This window comes from Leucopleurus acutus (genome assembly GCF_964270905.1).
Source record: "Leucopleurus acutus genome assembly, chromosome: 15".
Classification (NCBI taxonomy): Eukaryota; Metazoa; Chordata; class Mammalia; order Artiodactyla; family Delphinidae; genus Leucopleurus; species Leucopleurus acutus.
Genome location: NC_139157.1, coordinates 38,250,421 through 38,273,235, shown reverse-complemented (window position 1 = coordinate 38,273,235; position 22,815 = coordinate 38,250,421). Strand labels below are relative to the sequence as shown.

At 34.8% G+C, this 22,815-nt stretch overlaps 1 protein-coding gene across 1 annotated transcript in view; it reads right to left on the bottom strand.

Moving 5' to 3' along the window:
* TRDN (triadin) overlaps positions 1–22,815 on the bottom strand; it is a gene marked incomplete at both ends in the record, with an annotated part of 325,418 nt that overhangs the window by 127,108 nt on the left and 175,495 nt on the right. Inside the window, 6 exons of the mRNA XM_082855419.1 lie at positions 4,055–4,081; positions 8,938–8,964; positions 9,082–9,114; positions 12,320–12,337; positions 13,063–13,092; positions 22,514–22,543. Coding sequence (XP_082711545.1) covers positions 4,055–4,081; positions 8,938–8,964; positions 9,082–9,114; positions 12,320–12,337; positions 13,063–13,092; positions 22,514–22,543 — 165 coding nt within the window. The remainder of the gene's footprint in view (positions 1–4,054; positions 4,082–8,937; positions 8,965–9,081; positions 9,115–12,319; positions 12,338–13,062; positions 13,093–22,513; positions 22,544–22,815) is intronic.

Sequence of the window (22,815 nt, the reverse complement as noted above, 5' to 3'; positions counted from 1 at the left end):
CTTGAGTTTATATATATAATTTTTATGATCCAACCATACTTCAAGAAAATATATACATATATCTTCCTATACTTTTTTCTTTAAATTAATGGCTTGTTTTATTTTTACCATTTAAGTCCCTGAACCATCTGGAGTTGATATTTTGGAACTGTACAAAGTAGGAATAAATTACATTTTTTTTAATTTTGGCAATGAATACCAACTGCATCAGCAACATTTTAAGATAATCTCTCTATTCTCTAATTATTGAAACGGCTACTTTTTCTTATATCAGATTTTTGCTCAAGTGGAATCATTTTAGGTCTCTTTTTGTTCCTGTTTGTCCTATTGGAAAACTTGTTTAGATCTGCACCAATACCATGCTCCCTTGAAAACACAGTATCATGACACTGTTTTATTAATAAGACTCAGGTCACAAAGTACTTGTCTCAATAGTCATACTTCATACTTATTTTGCTGTACTCATTATTATATTTTCACAATATTAAAATTTATTCCTGATTTTCTATTTGAAATTCTCTCCTCCTCCTCTCTACTTCCTAATGTCTAAACTGAACTCAGATTCTACTTCTGCAAGTTCTCATCTATATAGCTTGGATCTCTTTGAACCAAACTTGATAAATGTTCTTAAGCTCCAAACCATGACATTTTTCCAATTTTGTGCTGGCACTCAGGACACCAACCTTGGCTCTATACGTGGGATTGAACAAGAAGCACATCTTGGCCTAACATCTAAGTCAGTCCCAGGTTTCTCACAGTCTAGTTTTCCTGGCACTTAAACCTCCCCAAACCATCCCCTGGCATTGTATCAGTACTATTTTGAGTTCATTCAGTCAGCATCATCTGTGATTTGGGTAGTGATCATATAATTTATTATCCAAACTAAGCAGGTGAAAGAAGGTGTTAGTAATAATTATTCCAGAATAATATGAATAAACCCAGATTGCCCTAAACAACTGAGATACCTGTCATATATGTCATCCAACCTGTGGTCTAGACACACACCCCTGATATCAGATCTACTAGTTCAGGTCCATAGATCTTTCCCCCCAGCAATTTCCATGACAGAATATTTAAACTATGTCGCAAAAGCCATGCCACTTTCTAACTAACATAAGCTGTCCCCAAATAGTCTTCTAACATCATAAAACTAAATAAATCCAAAGGGGTTTTATTTTTAAATTCTGCATACTGGCTTCTCCTGAATGATCTGACATATATTACTAGATCAAGAGATAGATATGTGACTCACAAATTTAGGTATTGAAATGTAGTTAAGGTGATAAGTGGAGTCAGGCCTGGTGGCTGAGCATACCACAAAAATCTAGTGTAGTGTTAAAACCAAGGAATGAAAAATGCCTGACCATTGTCATTTAATTCAAATTTAGGCCCACAATTAAAAATAACTAGACTTTGGCCCCTGACCTGGTCTTTGGTGTCTTTTTCACTCAGAATTCAAACTGACCACAGGCTGGTCAAACATGCACGTGGAATACATGATCAAAGCCCTATGGTCCTCGATATGAGGAACGAAGTAATGTATGGTAGTGCTTCCCAAGGTTTTGAGGAATACTGGTCCTTGAAGTGTTCTTTGGAAAAAAGAGGGTGATGTGGTCAAATATATTTGCTAAGCATTGTCTACTACATTCCCTCTTGATTCACCAAGAGGAGTGTTAAAGATCTGAAATGCCTATGAGTCTTGGTCCTCCTCCTCCTTGGAAATGACTAATCATATCATCAACCCCTCTGTCTCTATCCAATGTGGCGGTGGGGGTGACGGAGTGTGTGTGCAGTGGACTGCAGGGAGAACTGGGTGTGTTGAGGCATTTCTGTACACAGGATGATAAAGGAATCGTGTTGACTTGCGGAAATAGTAAATCTAGATTTGGCATCTCTGTTGGTCAAAGGCACTCTTCCTCCATCCACATAATCCCTGACAAATAACTTTACATGTGGAGGCATTAAGTGCCCCTCTGTAGTGCTTGCTACATCATTGAACATGAAGGGCTTCCCTTTTCTTCAAGCTCATGGTACCATGAGAACATCCACCCTGTACTGATACAGTTCCCAAACTAGTCTGTGTCCTCTAGTGTTTTTCTTACAGTGATTTTGGTTTCTTAAGACCTAGAGCAAACAGTTCCACACCACAAATTCAATTCACATTCTTGTTATCTCTTTAACTGAGTGCTAAAGACAAATTACCTTTTACTTGTTCCATGGACTTGCTCTAGTCCTGTCAATTGCACCTATCCTTTTTAATTCAATACCATGAAATTGTATCACATAAATACTTAATTTATGTTAATTAAACTATACATCTCACTCTCTCATTTGCTCTCATAATTTAAGATAATGTAAAATCATATCCTAAATATTCAGGTTATACACACAAAACTATGTGTCCTTACTATGTGGGTGACAGAAGGAATTTTCAAGAGCATTTGTAATGATATGCCTTAGGCATTAACTTTATAAATAGCTCACTGTATATAAAAGCTATGTAAATATTCTTCTGTTGTATGATTTCAAGACCAAAAAAAAAAAAAAAAACCAGTTCTTATTTGGGGAAATGGATGGTCACATTGCTAGCAGAGATTTTAAACAATTTATGAATTATCTCTAACTTTTGTACTGGGAGATAATGCCCATGTCAAGTCCAAATCGTTCAACCATACAAGGGATTAAATATTAATTCTTTTGAAACCTTTATACTGGGTCTAAGATGATTTGGCAACCTAAATTTGTTAATTTCCTGCAAAAGATGCTGATCTCTTCAAAACTTGATTGGAGAGTGTTTCATAGATAGCAGAACTTACAGGGGTTTTTTTTTTTATTGCAAATGAATATTTTTATCTAAATGTCACATTTTTCTAGGAAGAAAATTTTCATTTTCAGAGTAATCTTCAATCTAGAGTCCTCTACCAGTTCTGCAAAATTATCAGTTTTGTTTTATATATTTTCTTGATTATGCATTTCTACAGACTAAGTATTAGCATACTAAATGCTCTGTAATATGAAGTTCTAATCAGCTTATATTCAACTAAAAATTGTCATGAAAATATAACTGGAATTTTAGATTCATGTTACACCTTTCCTTAAGGTCTACAATGTCTACGTAAACATTTCCAACTGCAATTTTTTTTAAAAGACACCAAGCTACTCAATATTTTATTTTCCAATTTTTTTCTGATATATTCACCAATGATATACCCTGTCTCAAAAACCTGACAATAAATAAAACATGCATTTGTTTTTTGTATTAGTACCATCATTAATACTTATGCAACTCTAAATCAAAAGGAAAATGTAAACATATTTACATAATGCACAGAAATGAGGTTTGATCTTAAATCTTATATACAAAGCTTAGAGAAGCTAAAAGAATATTTTTTCTAAACTCAAATATACGCCATTATGCCTAAATTTTCATGAATGGCCATCTGTTAGATACTTCATTGAACTGAGAAATACCAACAAAGAAAAAAGCATTTATCCTTTAACGTATTGTCAAAGCCACTATTGATGCAAATGCCATGGTATACTATAGTTGTCAGTCAATATTTATTCTAAATCTGAGGATAGAAGCCTTAAAAGAAAATTGTGATATTGCAAGAGCAGTACTTAAAATTGTTGGGGGTTTCCTTTTCATTAAAGACACAATAACTTTCATAGTAGACAAATTATGTTGCCTCCTGGTTTGATCAAGTGATTAATCACTAGGAAAATTTTCTAATGTGTTTAAGAAACTGAAAACATCACTTATCATTCTGCAAAATGGGAAACAAAAATATAAACAACTCAAAAAAGAGGTCACGACCTGGACAAATTAACATTTACAAGTGAAAGCTCTATAGATAAATTTTAATAAGAATTGATTCACAGAAAAGACAAGATTGAGTAATTATGCATATCAGTTTAACACAACAAATAATCAGAGCAAGAAACATTTGATAAGTCAGCCTAAAATATTAGCATTAGCACTGTCTATAGCAGAAGTTAAATGAGTAAGCTGCTGAAATATGCTTTTTGTTTTCTCAAGTTTTAGTCAACATACTTGCTTTAACTTGTTTTTCACTTGGAGCTGTTAAGGACAAGAAATAATAAAGTCTAAGTCAGTTACAAGTCTCCTTGGGTCTCTCTCTAAAATAGTTTTCAAAAATAGTCTTTTTTTTTTTCAAAAAAACTATATTATAACCTTGGAAACTAAAGAAAAATGTAGGTCTCAGGAAGAAAAAATACAACACTGTGCCATTTTCTTTGATAAACTTTAAATATATGCCATGAACCACAGATTTCTTTTCTGATATTCATATAACTTCTCCCAACACAGAATGCTCATTCATGACTCATTCATTTTGTTTTCCATTTTAAATTATTTAAGAATCTGATTGGTTTTATATATATGCCAATACAGTTTCCTTAAAGTCTACAAAATGGTATGAAAGGAAGGAAGTGAATCAATAAATTATCCAATTGTTTCAATTTTAAAAACATAGTGAATTACAGCTAAGTTGCTACACTGTAATCACACCATGAAATGAACAGATAATGATTTCAAGAAATTTAAATTATTGTATTTTGTCAAATTTAATATTGGATAATAATGTTTAGCTATTAAAACTCTTAAAACTATTCTATCAAACATTTAGAGAGGAGCTAACAGCCATCCTTCTCAAACTCCTCCAAAAATTGCAGAGGAAGGAACACTCTCAAACTCATTCTATGAGGCCACCATCACCCTGATACCAAAACCAGACAAAGATGTCACAAAGAAAGAAAATTACAGACCAATATCACTGCGGAATATAGATGCAAAAATCCTCAAAAAAGACTAGCAAACAGAATCCAACAACACATTAAAAGGATTATACACAAAGATCAAGTAGGATTTATCCCAGGGATGGAAGGATTCTTCAATATACACAAATAAATCAAAGTGATACAACATATTAACAAACTGAAGAATAAAAACCATATGATCATCTCAATAGATGCAGAAAAAGCTTTTGAAAAAATTCAACACCCATTTATGATAAAAACTCTCCAGAAAGTGGGCACAGAAGGAACCTACCTCAACATAATAAAGGCCATATACAACAAACCCACAGCAAAACATCATTCTCAATGGTGAAAAACTGAAAGCATTTCCTCTAAGATCAGGAACAAGACAAGGTTGCCCACTCTCACCACTATTATTCAACATAGTTTTGGAAGTCCTAGCCACGGCAATCAGAGAAGAAAAAGAAATAAAAGGAATACAAATTGGAAAAGAAGTAAAACTGTCACTGTTTGCAGATGACATGATATAATAGGTAGATAATCCTAAGGATGCCATCAGAAAACTACTAGAGCTAATCAATGAATTTGGTAACATTGCAGGATACAAAATTAATGCACAGAAATCTCTTGCATTCGTATACACTAACAATGAAAGATCAGAAAGAGAAATTAAGGAAACAAACCCATTCACCATTGCAACAAAAAGAATAAAATACCTAGGAATAAACCTACCTAAGGAGGCAAAAGACCTGTACTCAGAAAACTATAAGACAGTGATGAAAGAAATCAAAGATGACACAAACAGATGGAGAGATATACCATATTATTGGATTGGAAGAATCAATATTGTGAAAATGACTATACTACCCAAAGCAATCTACAGATTCAATGCAATCCCTATCAAATTACCAATGGCATTTTTTACGGAACTAGAACAAATCATCTTAAAATTTGTATGGAGACACAAAGACCCCGAATAGCCAAAGCAATCTTGAGAAAGAAAAACGGGGCTGGAGGAATCAGACTCCCTGACTTCATACTACAGTAATCAAGACAATATGGTACTGGTACAAAAACAGAAATATAGATCAATGGAACAGGATAGAAATCCCAACGATAAACTCACGCACCTATGGTCAACTAATCTATGACAAAGGAGGCAAGGATATACAATGGAGAAAAGACAGTTTCTTCAATAAGTGGTGCTGGGAAAACTGGACAGCCACATGTAAAAGAATAAAATTAGAACACTTCCTAACACCATGCACAAAAATACACTCAAAATGGATTAAAGACCTAAATGGAAGACCAGACATTATAATAAAACTCTTAGAGGAAAACACAGGAAGAACACTCTTGGACATAAATCACAGCAAGATCTTTTTTGACCCACCTCTTAGAGTAATGGAAATAAAAACAAAACTAAACAAATGGGATCTAATGAAACTTAAAAGCTTTTGCACAGCAAAGGAAACTATAAACAAGGCAAAAAGACAACCCTCAGAATGGGAGAAAATATTTGCAAACAAATCAGTGGACAAAGGGTTAATCTCCAAAATATATAAATAGCTCATGCAGCTCAATATTAAAAAAACAAAAACAACCCAATCAAAAAATGGGTGGAAGACCTAAATAGACATTTCTCCAAAGAAGACATACAGATGGCCAAGAGGCATATGAAAAGTTGCTCAACATCACTAATTATTAGAGAAATGCAAATCAAAACTACAATGAGGTATCACCTCACACCGGTAAGAATAGGCATCATAAGAAAATCTACAAACAATAAATGCTGGAGGGGGTGTGGAGAAATGGGAACCCTCTTGCACTGTTGGTGGGAATGTAAATTGATACAGCCACTATGGAGAACAGTACGGAGGTTCCTTAAAAAACTAAAACTAGAATTACCATATGACCTAGCAATCCCACTACTGGGCATATACCCAGAGGAAACCACAATTCAAAAAGACACATGCACCCCAATGCTCACTGCAGCTCTACTTACAGTAGCCAGGTCATGGAAGCAACCTAAATGCCCACTGACAGATGAATGGATAAAGAAGATGTGGTACATATATACAAAGAAGTATTACTCAACCATAAAAAGGAATGAAATTGGGTCATTTATAGAGATGTGGATGGACCTAGAGACTGTCATATAAAGTGAAGTAAGTCAGAAAGAGAAAAACAAATATCGTATATTAACGCATATATGTGGAATCTAGAAAAATGGTACAGATGAACCAGTTTTCAAGGCAGAAATAGAGACACAGATATAGAGAACAGACGTATGAACAGCAATGGGGGAAAGTGGAAGGGGGCGGCGGATGGGATGAATTGGGAGATTGAGATTGACATATATACACTAATATGTATAAAATGGATAACTAATAAGAACATGCTGTATAGCACAGGGAACTCTACTTTGCTGTACAGTAGAAACTAACACAACATTGTAAAACAACAATATCGCAATAAAAAAAATTTTTTAATAAAATTATATTATAAAATAAAATAAAATCATTTAATAAAATAAAATAAAATCATTTAACCAAAAAAAAAAACACTCTTAAAACTGATTAGACCCATAGTCATTCTTTATGTCTCCCCATTATACGTTTCTCTGATTATGTTCTATTTCAGCTTTCTCCGTATGTACATAAGTGAGAATATGTGTTATGGCTCAGTTATGGGAATGTTACCCCCAAACACATAATCTGTTCTCTGTTCTCTAAGGTAGACAAAAACATTCGTTCCTTCCCATAGGTGAGTAATATCAATGTTAATGTGAAGTGTGAAATGTGTGATTATTTCATATTGCAAATTATTTAAAAGTCATTCATATTCATATTTTTTTAAAAATATGATTATCCTATTTGATATTTCTCTTTTCATCCACTCAAACATTTTCAAGTTCCTAAAATGTTCCTGACATTATAATAGGCACTCTTGGATAAAGATATAAAAAACAATTTTCATATTCTAATTTCTGACTGTTTAAAGTGGAAAAAAGAAAAGGTAATATGATTATAAGAGTATGTTAAGTGTTTTTATATAGAAAAGAAAATGATGCTATGGGAACTAGCTGGAGAAACTCCTAAATGGATTTGGGTTTTCTGAGGAAGTTTTACAAACCTGGAAGAAGAATAAGAAATGTGGTTTCGAATCTGCAGTTTGCTGTGGTCTGTGACAGGGGTGGGAGTATAGTTGAGCTAGATTTGCATGGGTATTTACATAATATTGTAATTGCTATTTTAATGTATTGCCAATGTAAATGCTATTTCCATTTAAATATAATATGATGGGAGGGGTGACTAATGGACATTATATGAGGTTATGACAGCTTACACACACACACACACACACACACACACACACACACACACACACAATCAGTACAGTTCCTTGAGCAGGAGTTGCATTTATTTTCATTTGAAACAACAAATAGGGCAAGTTAAATCCAGAAACCTTTAAAAAAATCATTTGGTATCTATACCTACTGCATTCTTAGTTTCTGTTTGTTTGTATATGTGTTTTTCTGCTTGTCTGATTGTCAGTTCACTTTTTTCCCCTCATTCGAATGTAAATTGACTGAAGACAAAATCTACTTCTACTCTCATTGCAACTCCCCTGAGTACTCAAGATGTGTCATTAAATAACATTTTGAATACAGAGAGAATATTTGCTGGAATTGAATATTTCATATTTTCAAAACAAAGCAATGTCAGATGCACTTACAATAGAAAGGGTTTTGTTTTTATTTTGGTTTTTGTTTTCTACCCTAAACTGTAAAATAGTGCTTCTCAAACACTGCTTTGACTAATGCACTGGGGATCTTAGGAAGTTGCAGATGCTGATTCAGTAGATCTGGGGTGGGACCAGAGATTCTGTATTTCTAACAACCTCTCAGGTGCTCCTAATGCTGCTGGTTCACAGAACACACAGTGAGTAGCAAGAGTGTAATGTACTATTTGGCTTCCATTTTCTAACATGGCATTGGTGTTAACTGTATGACAAGAACTTGGAAAAAAGACATCTCATAAGATGGAAGGGTTTCCTGCCCTTTCCAGTCATGGCCCTTACCCCCGTCTGAGGGTACATCATTAATAAACCTTGGACATCAGGTAGAAAGACCCCAGCAACCCCAGTCTGACTCACCTGAATGTTCCTTCTTTGGTGGCTTTGCTGTATCAAACAAGAAAAGAAAAAAATTCAACATTTTATACCATTTGATCACATTTCATTATTCAATTGCAAGTTTATATCTTGAAATTAAGAGGATAGAGGAATTTTAAAAGTTACCTGGTTCTATATGTTTTTCTTTCTTTTCCTGTTCTGAAACATATTATTTTTGTTATTATTATTCTTCCAATTTTATGTGTCACAACTTAATTTCCTAACACAAAGAAACATATATGGCTAGTTCTGTATTGCACCGATAGTAGCTGCCATGAAAAGACTAATATCCGATGTATATTTAAAAAGAGTTTTTCCAATCTTCCTCTGTTTTCCCTCACAGAGCAGCAATAAAAATTATTCTGGATATTAGAGGAATTAAAATTTTTCATGGATAATAAACTAGAAAGGTAAAGTAGGGTCTATAAAGGATGGAAAAATTTTTAATTTCCTTTCTTACTAGATCAACATGAAATAAATTTGGGATAAAAAGTAAGCATAATTATTACATCTGTTTTAAAATAATTATTACATCTGTTTCAAAATAATTCTCAGATAAGGATGAACAGATTTCCTCTGGACTTTCTCTTCTAAGGTGAACTTTTCTTATATTGAAAAGGTATATGTTTAGCTAAGACAAAGTCTTTGCTGAGGCAGATTTACGACGCTAAAAATAGACTAAGAATTTTCAGGGGGAAGCAAAACACACTTCCCTTGTTTTTAGGACAAATGCTCCTTATAGAGTATTTTTCATATAGTGTTCCTTTTTAAGAACCCACTTTTGCCAATGTTATATGAGATGAAGAATCATTCTGGCCTCAAAATTAAGCTGACATTTGTATTATAATAAGCACTAATTTTATATGAAGTGTAGGTACTAATTTTATATGAAGTGCTATTTTCTACATTTCTATTCTTACTTATTTTGCCTTGACAAGCAAAATTTGACAAGCTTGTCAAATTAATTTAAATGATTTTCAAGAAATACTTTAACATAGACACATTATTATCTGATTTTTTAAATAAAGAGATTTCTTCAAGTTTCATTTAATGAATATATTTTGGAGACTAGAAGATGTTTATGCTGAAAGAATTCTAAGAACTATATTTTAGAAACATAGAGTGTCATCGAATTTCCTATGGTTATCTCATCAGTCTCTCAAGTGTACAATTTTGTTTACCACGCTTGTACTTGTGAAGGTATAATGAGCAATTTATTCACTCCCAAGATAGCAGGCAGGCAATAAAACAAATAAAATGAATGGCCTGACCAAGTGTTACAAGTCAAAGGGAAGAAGCATACGTGACTTAGCTAAAATTAAACACAGGTAAGAACATTAAAAACTGTCTGGAAAACATGGAGTAATTAAATGCATTGCTTAATTTATTGCTGAACTGAACCACCAATTATCAAAACATTTCTAAGAAATTTGTAAAGTAATAACAATCAAAAAAAATACTGGAAGTAGCTTTGGGTATGCACCAAAATCAATTACCAACTATCTGTGAGATTTCAAAGTTAAAATAAGGGTCTTCCAATCATATCAGAAAGTAACTGTATAAGCAGAAAAATACCCGTGCTAATTTGGGATGATGTGCAAGAAAAGGTTGTCAAGTCCATTTATTTTATGGGATAATTCAAGATGTAATTATTGAATTATCTTAATAAATACAAATTAATTCATGCTTATACCTACAGGGACTGCCAAATCATACTTATAATTGATTTTTTTATTTGAAAAAAATTATAGCTCACTAGAGTTAGCAAAAATATATACAGGAAGAGTACATGTATACATAAATACATGTACTCTTCTCCCTGTTTTCCCTACCATGATTTGTTTTAGACTGCAAAAAAAACCAAAAACACAAAAACAACCAACTTTTAACCAACTAGAAAAGAAAAAGCAAAATAAGAATATAGGGTTGGAGATGTATAATTGAATAAAGCAATCTTAAAGTAAAAACAACAACAACTGAATCCAGCAAATTCAAAGATGCGACAATAACAACAAAAGCAGGTCCAGATGATAAACTAGAGCAAATAAGTTAATTTGAAAAGAATTAGTAGTTGTTTAGAGGAAAATTCTTTTTCTTGTCCTTATTACTGCCCAAGTCAATCCACAGAACTTCCCAAGGAGGGAAGCAGTTGGAATGTTAAATGAATGCCTGGGAAGGCATGTTTATTTATTAAATATATCAATACTCTGAAGATTGTCAAGGAGCTGCAGTGTGTCTGTGGGAAATTTTAAATCATATAGACTGTAATAAAGCAAGGGCCTTGAGGTTACATATATATTATTTAAATACCATTTTTCAAATCTCCAGTTGTCCTCCATTTCCCTGCTGGTGCAATGGTTTATAGAGTGGTTTCTGTATCAGTGTGCCAGTGCCCATATCAGCAGCTGTGCACACACATAAATCTGGTATCGAAATACCACATAGTTCTCTATAGACAGATTGCTCCCCTTGGCTGAGTTGTAGTGTACCTTCATGATTCTCTCCATAGGACATTTTAGAGCACTTTTATGACATAAAAGGTCAAATGTCCTGACCTTTGCAGGACCAAAATGCATGTTAATCTTTTTTTTTTAATTGGTATATATTTTAAAACATGTTTTTAATTTCACTAGGATTTTTTAAAGCTCTGCATACCTGGAAATGGAATGATTATTAATGGCTAATTGAATAAGGTTAAGTTGACATTATTTGTTTCTGTTTGTTTTTCTTCAGAGAAGAGTACACATTTGCAAAAGACTCAACCTCAAAGCATCAAGCTTTACTGAATCATTAGCAAGCAAGCTTTAATAATGTGTTATAGCCACAGTGGATGCTGCCTAAGTTATGCATCCCAAGCAATGCAGTTTCACAGAGCTCACAGTGTTTGTAGGGAAAAAGGACACTGTTATGGACAAAATGTCATATATCATGTGAACATGCCAAAATATTTATGGATTACAAGAACAAAGAAAACAGAAAAGAGATTGTAAAACTAACCTGAAAAAGAACTTCTGTTCTATATTCTAGCTACAGAACCAACCAGATAACAGAGACTAAATTTCCACTAACATAATACAGTTTTGGTTAATGGAATGAAGTTATATTTTTTGGTTAAGACTGTGGACAATGTTATTAGACGATTGCACGAATTTGAAAAAGGACTCTAAGGAAGAGTGCCATGCTTTTCAGTCCACTCTGATCACCCCCTCCCCAGGTTGTATATTCTTTCATTCTGACAAAAAAAATAGAGTTCACATGCATAAAATATAGAAAAGGGAGATTCAAAACCGCAAGTCTAGGTATTTCAGCAGGACAGTAGTAGCAGTAAATAGAAAAAATATATAATTTGCATGCCTTTCCTTACTTTTTCCCTTGGGTAGTTCTGTTAAAAGAAATATAAACAGAAAGCCATTGCTCATGAAACTTTCAAAGATAAAGTATACTCCCTCAACACATTGATTAGACTGTAATGTTTCCTACGCCTCCCCCCATTCTCTCCCCTTAAATTTCTCAGTGTTGCTCAGAGGTATTGCTGATTATCATAGGTGTTTCCATAAGTTAACTGTAAAACATTATTTGACAATGAACCTAGGATTATACTGTTTAACTATTTAAAATGATTTATATCTTGTAGTCTTCTTAAATGTATATGAACACATAAACACCCTGTACACATAAACCCTTATGAACAAATACAAAAGACACAGGTATACTTGCCACATGATTTATGATTTTATTCAAGACTTAAAGGAACTACTCAGTTCCATCGATGCTGGTATATCCAAGATTAATTAAATTTATGCTTTTTAGCAAAGTAAATGCTTGTTACTGAACATCGTTCAATTTCTTGTCCAGCAAACATTTCTTTGAAAATAATTACTGTGAAAGGTAAACATAGGCAGTATTTATTTTTATTACTGCCAAATATTTCTCATAGCATTATTGTCAGGAAAGATTTGACTCTCTCTCTTTTTCTTTCTTTCTCAATATTTCTCTCTCTCTCTTTTATCCCCTATTTAGTTTTTTCTTTTGTGTGACTCCTTTAAAAAGGAATGCTGCTTGGGGGTTCATTAAATATAAGACAGAAAAAGGAAATATTCCCAATACCTTCTGCAGTTGTTCTTGTTTTCTTGGAATCTGAAAATACAAATATAAATTACTGACAAAGCAGATAAGAAAAATCAACAACTGATAAGCTCACAACAAAATGTCCATACACTCTGAAATCATTTTCAATGAAATGGATTGATTGCATGTTGTATTTCTAGAATATGGGGCTTAAAGCTAAATTATTCTGTTTTTGAGGAGGAGTATTAGATTAAGGCAAGAAGTGAGAAACTTTTGATGTATAAAATATAGAAAAAATACAAAGGAAAATATCCACATCTAATTTGCATAGAAATTACATTGTGTCTATAGCAGCTAATGACCTTTTAATAAAATGTCAAACTGGGCAGATATACTGTCTGTTTCTATAGAGATGGGTTGGAATCCATGAATTTAGTTGGCAATTTCTTCATTTGTTCAATCTATAGCAATGCTGGTGAAATGTATTGTACTCTCCTTGAATAATTGATGCATTTCCAGTACAAACATTAACTTATTCATATTGTAATGAAAAAGAAACAGGTGATGATGGCTCATGGGTTACTGACGAACATATCATTTATTTAGTAACTGCTATGTAGTAACACGCATTCAGTGGTCAAAAGCCATCTATTCAATTTTTAGTCTTTTGGGTGTTCAGCCTATATCTGAGAAATTTATTATTTCCAGTATTTTTATACCATGAAACTCTCTGTTCCTATCACTTGAAATTAAAAACAAGTGTTTTTTTAACTTGTTTATTTTAGAATGGAGGCATCTTAAATTTTTGCTTAGAATATTTCATTCTGTATATTCTGTTTTCTTTCTTTTACCTCTTCTGTAACTTAGTTTTGAAATTATCTGAATATTACTGAAATTAGAATCAAAATAATGAACTATGAATTTATGCTTGCAAAACATAAACTGTTCTCTGGCTGACAATTATATGGCTTAGAACCTACAGCAATGGCTATTCACTAACAATTTGGAAGTTAATGAATCTGTGTGCCTTTTAGTGATGTAGATGGATCATGATTATAGTTCCACAATGAAGTAATGGACCTAAAATGTTTGAAGATGACAGTGAGTAGGAGACTGTTCACAAAAGGCAGTTAGATGGTCAACTGAATTGTTTTATGAGAAAATGATAATCAGTAACAGTAATAGTGTGGTGAAAGTAATAACCTACTTCCACAGAAGTAGAAGCTGAAAACACACTTTAGGAGAGCAACTTGGGGAAAAACATCTAGAAAGTCATTAAAATGAGCACACTTTTTGACACAGTAGTTCAACTTCTAGATTTCCAAGGAGAAACATGCAAAATTGTCATAAGAAAATCTTATATGAAGATGCTTTGTGACATTGTTTTATACCTCTAAATAAGGGGAATATTAACCAGTACCCTCCGTACAGTAGGGGAACTCTTCATGGGATTCACAGTATATCCACATAATAGAAAAACATAGTCATTAAAATGATGTTTTGCAACGTCTTCTTTCTGAATTTCTATTTTTTCTGTAATTGGGTTTTGTTTCACGTTTAAGAGAAAAAACAAACCTTATTTTTTAAAATAATATATCCTTGAAACAGAACACTTATTGAGTAAACATTTATTAAACACTATTATGTCCAGCATGCCTTAGTAAAAGGAATTTTTGACTAAATTTTTCTTAATACCTGTCACCTCACCCCAAAAACCCAATCTTTTTCTTGCTATTCATTTTCTCATCAGGAACTGTAATGAAGTGGACCAAATTCATGATCTAAAACAAATGTGCTTTGCAAGCAATTTCTCATTTGTTTCCTTGATGAGTAATTATCCTAATTAGGTAAGCAGGTAATTCAAATATTAGAAAAATATTATATAAAACAATTCCATATAAGAATGTGATAAATGTCATCTATCGTCTTACTCATATGTCTAGCTATTTATTAATAATATGCAGTGGCCACTCTTTTGGAGATAAAGATTCTCCTACCACAACAGATGAAAGTCTGAAGTGGATAGTTCAATGGCTAGCACGACTTATCAATTACTTTGGCTGCAGTATACTGGGATAGGATTTCTGCCTGTCCAAGAGGTTCTGTGATCCTTGTTGAGCAATCTTTTGAGCCCAGAGTACAGCCAATATGCAAAACACAGACATATTATGGTGGGCACCTACAGTTGAAATACAACTGAAGGTAACACTTGGGAAGAATGTTTGAACAGACAGAGGCTAAAATGTGGCATATTAGGACAAGATTATTTCCAGCCCCCCTATTTTTCAACTAGATGCTGGCATGGGGTAGGGGCAAAAAGCTTAATACAATATATGTAAGTCTGGAATGCCTGTTGTTTTTAATCTGTTTTTCTTTTCCCTGGTAATAAGAATTGTTAAATATTGTATTAGATATCCATTGTTCTGTAATAAAAGAATAAAAATAATATGAAGTCCAGGGTCAGGTGAAGTACATCACTTACTGAGATAAAGAAAAGTATTTCATAAAGTAGAAATGTAAAAAAATAAGTCATGATCTAATCAAGCAGGTCTTTAAAGTTCAATATATTTGCTGTAAGAACTGGGAGCTGTAGTGAAATGTACTTAAAATGTCATCATAATTTCACGTCTTTTGGTTAGGAGTCAACAGAGTAGCAGACTTACACAAGTAAATACCTGAGAAACCCAAATATATAATGCTTAAAATTGAAAGATCACATACTGACCCTAAAGAGCTATTAGTCCCAGCACTTAATACTCATGCTATTAAACTTCATTACGTGCTCCCAGCACTCTGCTGAAATGGCTTAAAAATATTATAAAGGCTTACTTGGTGAATATACCTCCCTAAAGGCCATCTGCCCAATAATCTGAACAACAGTCTTCTATTAAGAACATTGAGACCCACAGTAGCTGACTGAAAAGCAGTGATGTGTTTGCAATCTGTTCAATTCATCACTCACTCAACTTTAGCGATGTATCAGGTATGGTCTATTATGTTCATGAATGATGCCAGAGGAAAATGAAATACCAATTCATATTGAAGGGAAAAATTAACTCTCTGATAGTCTAATAAATCAGGTAATGAAGTATGCCGTGTGTGTGTGTGTGTGTGTGACTTGCCAATTGGCATCCTTATTCAATTACAACAGAAACTTTGCATTGTTTTTCAACATGATTCCTCTTCAGATCTCAATGATGAAGTCCTAGAACTTAGGACTAATTCTCACATGCATTCAACTCTACTTGGCCTTGCCCTAGTTACAGTAAATAATAAATCTCATCTGGCTAGTTCTCAATGGAGCTGTATCCTTCAGAAGATAACCTGTGTTGAAAAACCCACAGGCTTGAGGGCCTCCCTGGTGGTGCAGTGGTTAAGAATCCACCTGCCAATGCAGGGGACATGCGTTCAATCCCTGGTCCGGGAAGATGCCACATGCCACAGAGCAACTAAGCCCATGCACCACAACTACTGAACCTGACCTCTAGAGCCCGCGAGCCACAACTACTGAAGGCCACGTGCCTAGAGCCCGTGCTCCGCAACAAGAGAAGCCACCGCAATGAGAAACCCATGCAAGGCAATGTAGAGTAGGCCCCGCTCGCCGCAACTAGAGAAAGCCCGGGTGCAGGAACGAAGACCCAATGCAGCCAAATATAAATAAATAAAATAAATAAGTTTATTAAAAAAAAAAAAACCCACGGGCTTTCCAACCCTAGGATTTCATCAACAAAGCTGAGGTTAGTTGAATGAGATCTACCTAGATCTGCTAGTGCAACTCAAGTAGCAGCTAACGATCATATACACTTAAGATAAAATTGTTAGTAACTGACTATAAATTCCCAGACCTAAAAAGCTCACTATAATACAACTCCCAATTTGAAAAAAAAATCGTTTCTTGCCTGGGATATGAAAATTTGAGTGCCTACTCTTACTTCTTGTGGCTATAATATTTATCTTAAGAGTCCTAGATATTACTGATTCAGTCACAGAATAAATATTTGTTGAGCAATGTACAAACTAAGGAAATGTGTTAGTTCCTGTAAGGGATGAAAGTGAATTAGACATGGTCCCTTTAGTCAAAAGTCTTAAAGTCAAGTAGAAGAGAAGGAAAATGATGCAAGTAATATGAAGTACAAGGGGCATGAAATAAGCAATACTAAGGAAGTACACAAAAACTCTGAAGGGAGATTATAAATGAAAGAGAAATTTTTTTTTTTTTTTTGCAGTACGCGGGCCTCTCACTGTTGTGGCCTCTCCCATTGCGGAGCACAGGCTCCGGACGCACAGGCTCAGGGGCCATGGCTCACAGGCCCAGACGCTCCACGGCATGTGGGATCTCCCCGGACCAGGGCACGAACCCGTGTCCCCTGCATCGGCAGGCGAACTCTCAACCACTGCGCCACCAGGGAAGCCCCGAGAAAAAATATTTAATTGGGAGGTTCAGACAGACATCCTAGAACAGTGGTCCCCAACCTTTTTGGCACCAGGGACGGGTTTCATGGAAGACAATTCGTCCATGGACAAGGTGGGTGGGGGATGGCTCAGGCAGTAATGCAAGTAATGGGGAGCGGTAGGGAGCAAAGGGGAGCGGCAGATAAAGCTTCCCTCACTCGCTCGCTGCTCACCTCCTGCTGTGCGGCCTGGTTCCCCGGGGGGTTGGGGACCCTTGTCCTAGAGGGAAGAGAATTTATCTTGAGCCCTAAGAACACTGAGTATTCATAGAAGGAAAAGGAAAGGGTAAGATCTATTATGATAATAGCAGGGACAATGGCTAGACAGCACATTGTATCTGTAAAATTGAAAGTGACTTAGTATGGATGAAACACATAATATATAAAGGAAGAAACTGGGTGGGAGAGTAGGGTACAGGTTCCACCACGGTGCCCTAGTGGCTTTGCACTAGCCATATATGCCATTCAGGCAAAGATCTGAACCACAGCTAATTCTGAGTGTGGCAGGATGTCTTGTGATCTTCAAGAACCTAAGGGGATGGGAGGCCTATGAGGACTTTCTATGAGGTCATCTTCCACATGCCTCTCTCTCTCTCCTGGAGGTTGTCATAAGACAACTTCTCATCACCTCCTGGGTTCTCCTGCCTAGAACCCTTTGAGAACAGACCTGGAGACCACTGGCTGTAGTCCAGATTTGAGTCCTCAGCAAAAAGCTGTCCCTAACTTGTGCTGAATTATCTGGTGTGTTGAATTTTTGGTGTGTGGGACAAGGACAATGAAGAGCTGGCACCTTTAGATACCCTTGCTTTTGCTGGCCATGAAAGTAATAAACTGTCTCAATCTCAAAAGAGATCATTGTATTTTTACTGGTGGAATTTGTCAGTCCTTGGCTTTGACTTTGCCTTGATATGTGCTTGACAGGAGGTCAGGAAACACTCTGTGGGGACTTAAGTTACAGGTTAAGGCTTGTAGACTATGTTCTGTGGTCAGTGTGGTACCACTGACTATTTTAAATAGGTAATGACATAAAGTGTTTCATGAAGTCAGTTCAGTATTTTGGAAGAAAATATTTAGGGAAAATATTACAGGCAGAATGATTATTTAGGTCAGAGATACTCAATCGTTTTTATCTCAGGACTCCTATAAAAATCTTAACAATTGTAAAGGACCCCAAACAGCTTTTATTCTATGACATTTATAATTTTAAAAAATAAAGCTGATAATATTTTTAAATATATAAATATATATTAATTAAAAAAATTTAAACCTGTTACCTGTTACCATAAATATACTTTTTATGACAAATATATTTTCCAATACCAAGAAAATGATGAGATGAAGGACTCTGTTTTACACTTTTGTGAATCTCCTTAATGTCTGGCAAAGATAGTTGGATTCGCGTATCTCCTTAAGCATTCATTCTGTTGCAATATCACACATTGTGTAGCTTCTGGAAAACTCTAGTGCACACTCATAAGAGAATGAGAGTGAGAAGGAAATGATAAATCCATATTTTTATCAATATAGTTTTGATCTTGCAGAACCACTGAAAAGGCCTCAGGTACTTCCAGTAGTCCTTGACCACATCTTGAGAACCTCTGATTTTCAAGACCGTTTCCCTGGTTCACGCAAAAGGTTAGTAAGACCAACATGAGGTCACAAATGAGGATGTGAGGTCGCAACGGAAGGAATGGAGGCTGTGAGTGAAGATTAGCTTTTCTAATTACTTTAGGATGGATTAGACAAGAGAGTTTAGTCAAATTAAAAATTCCGGAGGACTAAATTTTAGTGGCAAAGGAAACACAGGAGTCCAAGTTTACACTACAATTTGAGTCCTGGTGTCTGCAAAGAGAATGGGATGACTCTATAAGAAGAAATAAAGGAATAAGCATATGTTTATAAAGAAAAATATAATTTGATTAGGACTTTGACTTTGGGAACCTGATGGACAGTAGGAACGTGTGTTAATAAGTCACAAGGAAAGTGTCTGCCGAGGGAGAAAGAGTGGCAACTTCAGTAGAAAAAGTCTTGTCACAGAAGGACCTCAGCTGAACATTTATTCAGAAACGTTACTCTACTTAGGCTAAGATATGCTTGCTCTGACACCAAAACTGCTAACGACAGTGAACTTGATGGGCAAAGCTCAATGGAGCCAAGGGTCTCTCTTGCTAAGTTTTGTGAAAGAGATTTGATGAGACATGCTGTAATAAGATCTTAATATGAACAGCAAATCTTCAGAGTTCACTAATGCAAGAAGTTCTTTGAGGCCTGATGCCTGCTTATCATAAAGAAGTTCATATGCACTTTTATTTCTGTGTTTTAAAATTTACCACAAAAGCTTCTCAAGAGCATTCTAATTAAATCGCTGAAACCCCCCTTATTCTGTTTTTTTTTCAGGAAAGTTGTCAACCTTTAGTATCTTTGACTATATCCAAAACGGTTCAACGTGAATAAACTTTGTGTAAAATAGAATACTGAAAATCCAAATTGTACGCCACCTGATGATTTGTATTAAACTTGCCTCATTTGAGGAAAAATGTGCTTCCTGCCTCTACGGAAAAGATTTCTATAATCTTTACTGAGATCATTGAAAATAAGAAACAAGAGCCAATAAGCTTAAGTCCATATACCTCCTCTGCTTTGCTTAACAGAAGATACAGAGAGGGAAATACGAACTCGTGAAATGTAAAATCAAGCCACTGCCTAGAATAGCTGGCCATTAAGCCTGTTCTCCTACTATACATTGAGAGCAATGAAAATTACGCTGATAGTTTTTACGTTAAATATCATCATCTTACCAATTTAAAAAGTTTCCAGGGCTTCCCCGGTGGCGCAGGGGTTGAGAGTCTGCCTGCTGGGGCAGGGGACACGGGTTCGTGACCCGGTCTGGGAGGATCCCACATGCCGCGGAGCGGCTGGGCCCGTGAGCCATGGCCGTTGAGCCTGTGTGTCCGGAGCCTGTGCTCCGCAACGGGAGAGGCCACAACAGGGAGAGGCCCGTGTACCGCAAAAAAAAAAAAAAGTTTTCCAAACAAGAGATGAGAGATAATCCATAAAACCCTTTGGAAATGACAATTTAATAATAATGATGATGATAGTGATGGTAATATTAAGAAATAGTCAGGAGTATATGTTTTATATATTTCACAGCTGGTGATGTACACTGGATTACTTGAGTCTCCAAAGGCAAAGCTCTGCTTGGGCTCCCCAGGCTCTTCCAAAAATTGTCCATCGCATATGGACAATTTTTCAGAAAAGTGAAAAAAGCCACATAATTCAGGAAAAACAGAACCAATCATAGCAACAAGGGGAAAAAAATACGTATAAAGCTTATAGCTGTGAATTGTAATTTGGCTACTGTTTCATATACCCAGAAGTCTTCTAATACTTTGGTTTGAATGCCAATAAGTGGAAAAATAACTGTTCATATTACTCCTTTACCTAAATCAAATGGTAAATTGTTCTTTATTCAGAAGAAGGAAGGATGGAGGGAAGATAAACATCTTTGAGCACTTACTATCTGTCAAAAGCTGTATCAGGAACTTACTATCTCTTTTTTCTTGTAAGGTCTCTGTATACACACCACAATGTTGATCATATAAATGATATAATTTCCAAAATGCACTGAAATATTTTCTATGTGTATATGGGGAATTAATACTGATTTCTATGCCTTTATAATAAACACAGTGATATGTATTAGTTGACTTTTATGCTACTATGTTTTTCTCTCCTAGGTAAGTAATAACCAACTAAAATATTTTCTCCTTCTCAGATCTATTGACTCTTAGATTCTTGTTTAACAGAAGCAGAATGTGACTCCCAAGCTATCAGGACTATGTAAAATTCTGATGATACTAAATATAAAATGTAACACTTGTTTTCTTATTTTTTCTCAGATCATATGAACACTAATTTAGAATATAATTGTCATTTTCAAAGTCATAAGTGATTGCTTATATCTACATGCCATTTTTACTGAGAAAATAAGCCTAGATTAATAAACAGTAGTGATAGCTAGAGACCCTATCTAAGAGTAGTCAGGCTGTGCATTAGAAACATCTCTAAATAGAGTCACAGTGACTTAGAAGGCCTTAACATTCCCATCAACTTGAATAAAGTTTAGACAGTTTTCTTCTTGACTATAGGCCCCTGACCACCCTTTTAGCAGAGCATTTACTTTAAAAAACTTGCAGTTGTAAATTCTTTCTCTGTCCCTTTGAAACATAAATCTTCTACAACCAGAAATATCTTTCTCAAGATCTGCAAGACATCACTTTGAAACATAATCATCAAAGGAGATAGCAGTCCTATATCCCAGTCTCTGTGGAAGGGTAGGAGCCTAATTTCATAGGAAATTAAAAAATCCAGATGGCCCCATCACATTGACCAGCTCCCACCCCAAACCCACCAACATCCTCCAGTGCTTTTCTACAAACTCATACCAGAACTTTAAAACTCTCATTTTTGTTTCAGCGGAGTTGAGCTCAATTTCTCCTATTGTAAACAGACTTGACCCCTATCGCAATAGTCTTGAATAAAGTCTCTCTTGCCTGTATAAGTCCATCAGGTGCAGTCTCTTTTTGACAGCAGGGAATAAATGACTCCGTATCAAGACATCCTGACAAAAGGACGTGGAGTGCAAGTGATGGACTATGATTTACTTTCAACATAATAGAACAAAATAACATCAGTTGCTTGTCAGTGTCAGAGATATAAGTAGTCAATATGAGAAAATTGGTCTGTATTTTATGTATTTTTGAAATTCGATAAAATTGCTAATGAAATAGGAGGCCCGGGATTTTGAGAGGTTGTGTTTTACCCCCTGTATATTGAGAAATATTAGATTAAAATTACTTTTTAAAAAAGTAGTTCACCCTTTAGTGTGAAGTGATGTTCTAGAAAAAACACATTCACACAAATGGTATGCACATAATAGCTCCAAAGTAAACACAGACAAGCTGGCAGTCAAAATTCAACTCTGATTATTGGTAAATTGTTCACACAAAAAGCATAGTGGAACTTTGCATAAAACATACCTTCCTTCTTTTCATCTTTTTTAGTTGTTGCTGAAATAAGGGAAAGAAAATAGTGTTAAAACATATTAAATAGCCATTCCTCAGAAAACTGAGAATATGAGGATGTAGTGCATATATTCATAAACTTAGTGGTTATCAATGCACAAATTAATTCATCCAAATCTGAAATAAGAGAATTGAAAATATTATTTCATATAAAGTTTTTAATTCAGATATAAACATAAAACCAATAAAGGAGAATAAAAATATATTGTTACACAGACAAGAAGTTAAAATAATAAGTATGTGTTTAGCATAATTAC